We start from the raw sequence: 10,867 nt of genomic DNA, 5'->3' as shown, positions 1-10,867 counted from the left end.
CTTATTTAATTTAATTTGTTACCATAGTGTTGTATATTAATACCTTCATGTTTTTAATATACAGATATATCTTGAAAAAGGCCATGATGAGCTGAATCATCGATTCATTCTTATCTGAATTCATTTGGGTCTAATTCATTTTGTTTTGCTTTATCATTAATAAATTCCTATTTTGAGTGCCAAAATGTTCAATTCATTTAATCTACTGAACAATTTAATTCAGAGCACCACTGACACAGTGAGCATCCCATTGCCAATTATATACAGTTATATGAAAAAGTTTGGGCACCCCTATTAATCTTAAGCTTAGTGTTTTATAAAAATTGTTTTTTTGCAACAGCTATTTCAGTTTCATATATCTAATGTTTCTGCCTTGAAATGAGGTTTATTGTACTAACAGAAAATGTGCAATCTGCATTCAAACTAAATTTGACAGGTGCATAAGTATGGGCACACCTTTTTAAATACTCCTACTTACTTTTTACTGACTTACTAACACACTTTTTTTGGTTTTGTAACCTCATTGAGCTTTGAACTTCATAGCCAGGTGTATGCAATCATGAGAAAAGCTACATAAAGTGGCCACTTGCAAGTTGTTCTCCTGTTTGAATCTCCTCTGAAGAGTGGCATCATGGGCTCCTCAAAACAACTGTCAAATGATCTGAAAACAAAGATTATTCAACATAGTTGTTCAGGGGAAGGATACAAAAAGCTGTCTCAGAGAACTTACCTGTCAAATTTCCACTGTGAGGAACATAGTAAGGAAATGGAAGAACACAAGTACAGTTCTTGTTAAGGCCAGAAGTGGCAGGCCAAGAAAAACATCATAGGCAGAGAAGAAGAATGGTGAGATCATTCAAGGACAATCCTCAGACCACCTCCAGAGAGCTGCAGCATCAACTTGCTGCAGATGGTGTCACTGTGCATCGGTCAACTATACAACGCACTTTGCACAAGGAGAAGCTGTATGGGAGAGTAATGCGAAAGAAGCCGTTTCTGCAAGCACGCCACAAACAGAGTTGGCAGAGGTATTCAAAAGCACATTTGGAAAAGCCAATTTCTTTTTGGAAGAAGGTCCCGTGGACTGATGAAACCAAGATTGAGTTGTTTGGTCATACAAAAAGGCGTTATGCATGGCGGCCAAAAAACACAGCATTCCAAGAAAAACACTTGCTACCCACAGTAAAATTTGGTGGAGGTTCCATCATGCTTTGGGGCTGTGTGGCCAATGCCGGCACCGGGAATCTTGTTAAAGTTGAGGGACGCATGGATTCCTCTCAGTATCAGCAGATTCTTGACAATAATGTTCATGAATCAGTGACAAAGTTGAAGTTACGCAGGGGATGGATCTTTCAGCAAGACAAAGATCCAAAACACCGCTCCAAATCTACTCAGGCATTCATGCAGAGGAACAATTACACTGTTCTGGAATGGCCATCCCAGTCCCCAGACCTGGATATCATTGAACATCTGTGGCATAATTTGAAGAGGGCTGTCCATGCTCGGCAACCATCAAACTTAACTGAACTGGAATTGTTTTGTAAAGAGGAATGGTCAAAAATACCTTCATCCAGGATCCAGGAACTCATTAAAAGCTACAGGAAGCGACTAGAGGCTGTTATTTTTGCAAAAGGAGGATCTACTAAATATTAATGTCACTTTTCTGGTGAGGTGCCCATACTTATGCACCTGTCAAATTTTGTTTGAATGCAGATTGCATATTTTCTGTTAGTACAATAAACCTCATTTCAAGGCAGAAACATTACTGTGTCAAACAGTTATTAGATATATGAAACTGAAATAGCTGTTGCAAAAAACCGCTCCGGCGGTGAGCCCGCATCAAAGCCGGGACATGTCAGCTGTTTTGAACAGCTGACATGTGCCCGCAATAGCGGCGGGTGAATTGCGATTTAACTAGTTAAATGCCACTGTCAAACGCAGACAGCGGCATTTAATTAATGCTTCCCGCCGCGTGGCCAGAAATGCGCTCATCGCCGACCCCTGTCACATGACCGGGGGTCAGCGATGCTTCTGCATTGTAACCATAGAGGTCCTTGAGACCTCTATGGTTACTGATCCCCGCTAGCTGTGAGCGCCACCCTGTGGTCGGCACTCATAGCACACCTGCATTTCTGCTGCATAGCAGCAATCTGATGATCACTGCTATGTAGCAGAGCCGATCAAGTTGTGCCAGCTTCTAGCCTCCCATGGAGGCTATTGAAGCATGGCAAAAGTTCAAAAAAAAGTAAAATAAAATGTGAAAAAAATAAAAAAATATAAAAGTTTAAATCACCCCCCTTTCGCCCCATTCAAAATAAAACAATAAAAAAAAAAATCAAACCGACACATATTTGGTATCGCCGCTGTCAGAATCGCCCGATCTATCAATAAAAAAAAGGATTAACCTGATCGCTAAATGGCGTAGCGAGAAAAAAATTCAAAACGCCAGAATTAAGTTTTTTGGTTGCCGCGACATTGCATTAAAATGCAATAATGGGCGACCAAAAGAAGGTATCTGCACAAAAGTGGTATCATTAAAAACATCAGCTTGGAACACAAAAAAATAAGCCCTCAACCAACCCCAGATCACGAAAAATGGAGACACTACGGGTATCAGAAAATGGCGCCATTTTTTTTTTTTTTTTTAGCAAAGTTTGGAATTTTTTTTCACCACTTAGATAAAAAATAACCTAGTCATGTTTGATGTCTATGAACTCGTAATGACCTGGAGAATCATTATATCAGGTCAGTTTTAGCATTTAGTGAACCTAGCAAAAAAGCCAAACAAAAAACAAGTGTGGGATTGCACTTTTTTTTGCAATTTCACCGCACTTGGAATTTTTTTCCCGTTTTCTAGTACATGACATGGTAAAACCAATGGTGTTGTTCAAAAGTACAACACTTCCCGCAAAAAATAAGCCCTCACATGGCCAAATTGATGGAAAAATAAAAAAGTTATGGCTCTGGGAAGGAGGGCAGCGAAAAACGAACTTGGAAAAACAGAAAATCCCAAGGTCATGAAGGGGTTAAACTGGTGCAATACATTTCATTGACATTTTTATGTAAATTAGGATCACTGCAACCTTTACAGCACACTGTAAAATACGCAAGTTTTGAAAGGTAAATGTGCGGCTTGTGAACATAACTTTACAATTACACCTATTTGTTAAAAAATGTCCTGCGGCGACCGGGTGTATTTGATGCACATGCTTTAGCTATTCATCTAGATTTCACTATTTCTGTGTGATAGAATAAGGTGCAACAAGGGCATAACAGCAGCTGTAAGTCCCTCTAGTGTTACTTGAAGGAACTGTACACTGTTCCCTGTGTGGAGTCTAGGGGACAAGGAAAGGACTCAGGAGCTGATCTTGGATCTCTGTCATTAAAGAATGGTTTTATTGTTTTATTTTTTTTAGCCCTCCTGCTGCTGCTGCTGCTGCTACAAGAGCGGGAATAAGTGAAACAGACACTGATTTCTTTGCTCAATGCAAAATTTCACCACCAGAAAAGTTGGGAGGAGGAGACTGTAATTGAACTTGGAAATGAAGTGAAATGTAGTGATGTCGTCCAGGGATGGAAGGAAAAGGATGATGTAACGGAGTCTGGCAAATAAATGAATTATGCAGCCATGTAAGAAATAGATGTGCAGCACGTCACTTGTGGCCCTGCTATAAAGGTGGTTATCTCCAGTGCAGTGTGGCCAGCTGGTGGGAAGAAGTTCTCCACTTCTAATCTACTGCTGAGAACAGCCTGACATCACAAAAGGCAACCTGGCTGTAAGTGCACTAGATCCTCTTCCATCATGATGCTACTGCTTATAACTGCCCTCTGTTTAATAGTGATGGGCACTGGGGTCCATCCAGCTCCTTGTGAGACTGTCAGAATTCCCCTGTGTAAAGATATGCCTTGGAATATTACCAGGATGCCCAACCACCTCCACCACAGCACCCAGGAGAATGCTATACTGGCTATTGAACAGTACCAAGAACTGGTAGACATCAACTGCAGTCCTGTGCTAAGCTTCTTTCTTTGTGCCATGTATGCACCTATCTGCACCCTGGAGTTCCTTCATGATCCTATTAAACCATGCAAGTCGGTATGCCAAAGAGCCAAGGATGGATGTGAACCCATCATGAAGAGATACAATCACAGCTGGCCAGAGAACCTGGCATGTGATGACCTACCGGTATACGATCGTGGTGTGTGTATTGCTCCTGAAGCCATAGTCACTGATATTCCAGAAGGTAAGTGACCTACAAATTCCTCATATGAAAAGCTACAAATCATCGCTTTCACTTCTTTTAGTTATTGCCTGCACTAAACAAAATACAGTTTGTATCAAATATTTTAGATGCACTGTGTATTGGTTTATGTATACATTTTTCGCAGTTATTGTTTTGGACAACACACGGAGCCATAGAGCTTCGTTGAGCTATTCACGGTTCCAAGTGTAAAGTCTGTGAGACTTGGAGCATGTTCTTTTCCAATCCGATTTTGAGGCTCTGAATAGGACATACATATGGGTCTGTGTATTGTGCTGGGAAGAAAATATCACACAGCACACCAACACCTCACATATGTGTGAATGAAGCCTTATACTAAGGCCGGGGACACACTTAACGTATAAAAAAACGGTCCGTTTTTCACGGCCGAGAATCGCACAAATGTTTCAAAAACAGTGATCCGTGTGCAGTGCGAGGATGCGATTTCCTCGCATCAAATGATCCGTGTGACATCCGTGTGACATCCGTATGGCATCCGTATGCCGAGATTTTCTCGCAAGCTTGACATCTAATGGATTTATGTGCTCAAATGTTCGGGAAAACATATATACAGTATATATATATATATATATATATATATATATATATATATATATATATATATATATATATATATATATATATATATATATGTCATTGAGACACATATATATATATTCTGTATTTAGATTTCATTCAGCGCGATATCTGTGAAAAGCCGGCAATTCAATTGCCGGCTTTGCATTTCTCCTGCACAAACCCGACAGGATATGAGACATGGTTTACATACAGTAAACCATCTCATATCCCCATTTTTTTTGCATATTCCACACTACTAATGTTAGTAGTGTGTATGTGCAAAATTTCAGCACTGTAGCTGCTAAAATAAAGGGTTAAATGGCGGAAAAAATTGGCGTAGGTCATTGACCTACATTTCCTTCAGTCGCGGTGATGCGCCCCCTGGTGGATGTCCTCATATGACCTGGAGCGTGGGAAAAAGTTCCCAGGCTGCAGTTCATGAGAACATCCAGCAGGGGCGCATCACCGCGACTGAATGTAAGTACAGATCCTGCTTTCCTTTCAGCACCCGGGGATTACAGGCACCAGCGAGTGGTTTATCGCAGCTCTGCCTGTAATATTAGTTAACCCCTTCAGATGGATTACTTCGTGGGACGTGATAGGACATCAGAGAGGGTATGTATATTGTGTGTTTATTGTTTTGCCAAGCGAGGGTCTGAAAATGGAATGAGAGAGCAATAAATTATTAAAACAACCGCTGTGTTTATTTCATTAAAATACTTTTTAATCATGTGTGTGTGTGTTTTTTAACCCTTTCAAACAATTGGATTAATAATGGATAGGTGACATAATTGACGCCTCTCCATTATTAATCTGGCTTAATGTCACCTTCCAATAGCAAGGTGGCATTAACCCTTCATTACCCCATAGCCCACCGCTACAGGGAGTGGGAAGAGAGTGGCCAAGTGCCAGAATAGGCGCATCTTCCAGATGTGCCTTCTCTGGGGTGGCTGGGGGCAGATGTTTGTAGCCAGGGGCGGGCCAATAACCATGGACCCTCTCCTGGCTATTAATATCTGCCCTCAGTCACTGGCTTTACCATTCTGGCGGAGAAAATTGCGCGGGAGCCCACGCCAATTTTTTCCGCCATTTAACCCTTTATTTTAGCAGCTACAGTGCTGAAATTTTGCACATACACACTACTAACATTAGTAGTGTGGAATATGCAAAAAAAATGGGGATATGAGATGGTTTACTGTATGTAAACCATGTCTCATATCCTGTCGGGTTTGTGAAGGAGAAATGCAAAGCCGGCAATTGAATTACCGGCTTTTCTATAGAACACCGCTGCGTATTTCTCGCAATGCACACGCATGGTCCGTGTGTAATCCGATTTTTTCTCGCACCCATAGACTTTCATTGGCGAGTCTCGGCCGAGATACGCTGACAATCGCAGCCTGCTGCGAGTTCCCTTGGATCCGAAATACGGTGGAGAAAATATCGAATGATGGGAGCTGAACCATAGATTAACATTGGGCCGAGTGCTATGCGATTTTTTATCGCATAGCACTCGTCCGTATTACGGTCTAGTGTGACCCCGGCCTAAATCTCTAAATCTGTGACATGCTGTTGATGTGTAATATGGTGCAGGGTTGAGTATGTCACCACGGAACAGACAGACCAACTGTTGAGGGGGATTTAATAACAGGGACAATATTCTCCTCATAGGGAGAAAACAGTAGAATATAAACTGAAAAGATAACGGTGCAAAATATAGGGGAAGCAGTATAGCAGTAGTAAACAGAATTTTCTTGGGAAAACATTTATCAGTCTGATGAGGGCTTGCTTGTAGGGTCGTCTTCTCCAACGTAGGCACTGAGAAACAGCGGCACTTGTCGTCCCTCTGTTATTCGTGAGCTGTGTAGTCTCTAGGAACCCGCAGCCTGGGGGTTTCGGGAGTTAATGTGATAGACAGATGGGATGCTAGGCAAACGGGGTCCCCTCGGCTCTGAGTCTTTAGCTTTAACAGCACAGCCTATCCTGGGAGAACGATGCTCAGGCTATTATTAAGTCTCTTAACAGGAATCAGGGGCTCTGCACTGATACCGTGGGTACCAGGGGTCACAGTCTCTGCACGGGCCACTGTCTCTGCACGGGTGTCAAGGCGCCCTTCTCCAGTCACAGCAGAGTCTGCTTTCATGTACTCACAAGTTGCAGTCTTTCTGGGCAATCTCCCTGCATTTTTCCTCTGACAGGGAGCCCGGAGCGCAGCTGCATCCTGCCCTGACCACGGCATACGCTGCTCTCCCACTTGCACGCGCGCCTTTCCCGCTCTCTGCCCGGCTTCCTTCCTGTCCCGGTCTTTTTGTCTGCCCCCCGGGGAACTTGTAGCACAGCTCAATGGTTCCAGGCACGGAGCAAAGTAGGTAACCGCCCTCGGACTCTTCTTGTGTTCCACCTCCTTACAGATGGATCAGGCTGCAAGTTCAATCTGTCAGGTTTCACTCAAAGGTTGCTGACATCTTTAAATGCTTTTTTTTACGTACATTTTTACAAATACAATATCTTTGCAGTTTGTTTTACTAAATAAAATAAGTTTGGCTTTTACAGCTAATCTAAGCTCAAATGTAAAAGAAAAAAACTCCGAAATGAAATTGGATTTGAATTTAGGATTTAGCACAGATCTTGTTAGTGCAGTCTGAATTGTAGTGTATACGGAGGGATGCTGCAAAAGACAAAGGGTAGAACATTTAAACAAAAATCAAATCCTTTTTCTTTTTTTTACATTTATTCAATATAACAAGCAAAAGTATTTAATTGTATCCTCAACTTTTAAAAACCTATTGGTAACATCATATGCACAGAATCCCTTAGATGCAGCATTCAATCATTACGGTGGCATGTAAAAGGGATGTCCGGGCCTTTAACATTGACCTATCCTCATGATAGATCATCAGTATCTGATCGGTGGGGATGCAACACCCATCATTCCTGGAACTGCTCAGTTGTGGAGTTGCACATCACATCTCTGTCAACGGAATAGTGGCCATGGTCAGTACCTGATCACGGCCACTATACAGTCAACAGAGCAGCGCTGTGCAGCACGCAACTCAGCGGTTCCTGCCTCTGACAGTGGGAGCAGCTGATTGGTGGTGATTTGACACCCAGAACTCCTGCCAATCAGACATTGATGATTTATCCTAAGTCCCAGACAATCACTTTAAGGCTACTTTCTCATTAGTGTCGTTCGACGCACGTCGCAATACGTTGTTATGTAGACAAAACGCATCCTGCAAAGTTGCCCACAGGATGCGTTTTTTCTCCATAGACTTTCATTAGCGACGCATTGCGACGGAGTGCCACACTTCGCAACAGTCGTGGGACGGTTGCGTCGTGTTTTGGTGGACCGTCGGCACAAAAAAACGTTACATGTAAAGTTTTTTTGTGTGTCGTGTCTGCCATTTTCGACTGCGCATGCGCAGTCGAAACTCCGCCCCCTCCTTCCCAGACATAACAATGGGGCAGCGGAAGCGTCGAAAGACTGCTTCCGCTGCCCACGTCGGGCATTACTTTCACAACGCGCGTCGGCACGTCGGGCCGGCGCATAGCGACAGCCCCGTGCCGACGCTAGTGTGAAAGAAGCCTTAGCAGTTAGAAACAGGAGTGTGTGTCATTTCCATTGTCCATTGCCCCTAACTTGCCATGTGTTAACAGGATGACAATGATGTTGGCAGCCTTGCGGCATGGTGCTTTGAGGCATCAGGCTGCTGTGGCCATGGTTGGAGCATGGTGCCACATTTTTAAGGCTATAAGAAGTTAGGGACCACCTGACAGGTTCACCGTGACGTGGTGTAAATGGGGTTTCACCTAACATCTATGTGCATGCCCCAAAACACCTTACATAGGAACCCCTTAGTGTGTGTACATAGTTGCTTTACTGTTGTGAAGACCTTCGGACTTAGCACTGGCATCATTTATGCAGCACTGGACCCCTTTAACTTTTTCACAAAGAAATCATATGGCTTTGCAAAAATGAAGTTTTGTTTACTGAAACTAGAACAAAAAGTTGTGTGAAAAATTATTTTTAGTACAAAGATAACACAAGTAAAAACAAAATGAAGTTTTTACATGAAGGCCTTTATTAAGGAAAAAAGAAATCCAAACCTACAAGGCCCTGTGTGAAAAAGCGATTACCCCCTAAATCTAATAACAGGTTAGGCCACCCTTACCTGCACTAACTGCAATCAATCATTTGCAAAACCTTGAGTCTTCTACAATGCTCTGGAGGAATTTTAGCCCATTCATCTTTGCAGAATTGTTGTAAATCACCACATCGGTTCCCAAACATGAACCACCTTTTTAAGGTCATGCCACAGCATCTTAATCGGATTAAAGTCAGGACTTTGACTAGGCAACTCCAAAATCTAAATTTAGTGTTTGTTAAGCCATTTAGAGGTGGACTTGCTGGTGTGTTTTGAATCATTGTCCTGCTGCATAACCCAAGTGCGTTTCAGCTTGAGGTCAGGAAAAAGATGGTCGGACATTCTCCTCCAGGAGTTTTTGGTATATAGCAGAATTCATAGTACCTTTTACCACAGGAAGTCTTCTGGGTCCTGAAGCAGCAAAACAGTCCCAGACCATCACACTAACACCACCATATTTTACTGTTGGTATGATGTTCCTTTTCTGAAAAACTGTGTTACTTCTATGCCAGATATAATTGGACATACACCTTCCAAAAAAAGTTTAACTTTTGTCTCGTCAATCCACAGAGTATTGTATTGTCCCAAAACTCTTGGGGATCATCAAGATGTTCTCTGGCAAAACTGAGACCAGCCTTTATCCTCTTATTGCTCAGCAGTGGTTTTCGTCTTGGAGCTCTGCCATGTTGTCCGTTTTTGCCTAGTCTCTTTCTTATGGTGAATACTAACTTAACTGAGGCAAGTGAGGCCTGCAGTTTTTTAGCTGTTGTTGTGAGGTCTTTTGTGACCTCTTGAATGAGTCATCGCTGACCTCTTGGAGTAATTTTGGTCGCCCGGCCACTCCTGGAATGGTTCACCACTGTTCCATGTTTTCTCCATTTATGGATAATGGCTCCCACTGTGGTTTGCTGGAGTCCCACAGCTTTAGAAATGGTGTTATAACCTTTTCCAAACTGATAGATCTCAATCACTTTGTTTCTCATTTGTTCCAAAATTTCTTTGGACCGTGGCAGGATGTCTAGCTTTTGAGGTCTTTTGGTCTTCTTCACTTTGTCCTATTTAAGTGATTTCTTCATTGAGAACAGGTGTGGCAATAATCAGGTCTGCGTGTGACTTGGGAATTTGAACTCTGCTCCCCAAAGATGTGATAAACTACAGTTAATTTAAGTTTTAGTGGGGGGCAATCACTTTTTCACACAGGGCTCTGTAGATTTATATTTCTTTTTAACTTAATAATAAAGACCTTCTTTTAAAAACTGCATTTTGTTTTTACTTGTGTTATATTTGTCTAATATTTTAATTTGTGAAACATTTAAGTATGACAAACATGCAAAAGAATAGGAAATGAGGAACAGGGCAACACTTTTTCACACAACTGTATATAGCAGGAACAATGCTTGTCTTTTTCTTCTGTACAATACAGGGTGCAATCTTTTTGGTTTTGGATGGCGGCACATTATTTGTGAAGAACGTTACTTATGCATAACAAGCTTCGCTGGAGGCCTTGATCTTCCTGATACAGGGACACACGGGTCAATGTGTTATGCTGTGCCTACTTCACTCTAGCTGCATTCTTGTGAACACTAGCTACCACTTTACCGATGTGACCAGCCTGACCAAACTTGTATTCCTTCATGCTGATCTCCAGGTCAGGGCTCATTTCCACTGGCGAGGAAAACGGACGAGTGCAATCCGATAAAAAATCGGATTGCACTCGGACCAATGTTATTCAATAGGTGTCTTTTCATTTGCGATTTTTTTTCCTCTGCCGAAATCGGACTGAGAAAAAAATCGCAGCATGCTGCGATTTGCTGCGAGTCTCGGACGAGACTCGCCAATGCAAGTCAATGGGTGCGAGAAAAAAATCGCACAGCACTCGCACCA

General features: G+C 42.4%; 1 protein-coding gene across 1 annotated transcript in view; it reads left to right on the top strand.

The window, feature by feature from the left end:
- The first annotated feature begins 3,698 nt into the window (after positions 1 to 3,698).
- SFRP4 (secreted frizzled related protein 4) overlaps positions 3,699 to 10,867 on the top strand; it is a 158,912-nt gene continuing 151,743 nt past the window's right edge. The window contains exon 1 of the mRNA XM_077269252.1: positions 3,699 to 4,244. Coding sequence (XP_077125367.1) covers positions 3,803 to 4,244 — 442 coding nt within the window. The 5' untranslated portion in view covers positions 3,699 to 3,802. The remainder of the gene's footprint in view (positions 4,245 to 10,867) is intronic.

This window comes from Ranitomeya variabilis, chromosome 6 (assembly GCF_051348905.1).
Source record: "Ranitomeya variabilis isolate aRanVar5 chromosome 6, aRanVar5.hap1, whole genome shotgun sequence".
Classification (NCBI taxonomy): domain Eukaryota; kingdom Metazoa; phylum Chordata; class Amphibia; order Anura; family Dendrobatidae; genus Ranitomeya; species Ranitomeya variabilis.
Note: the sequence above shows the minus strand (reverse complement) of the source record. Positions and strands in the feature narration are given on the sequence as shown.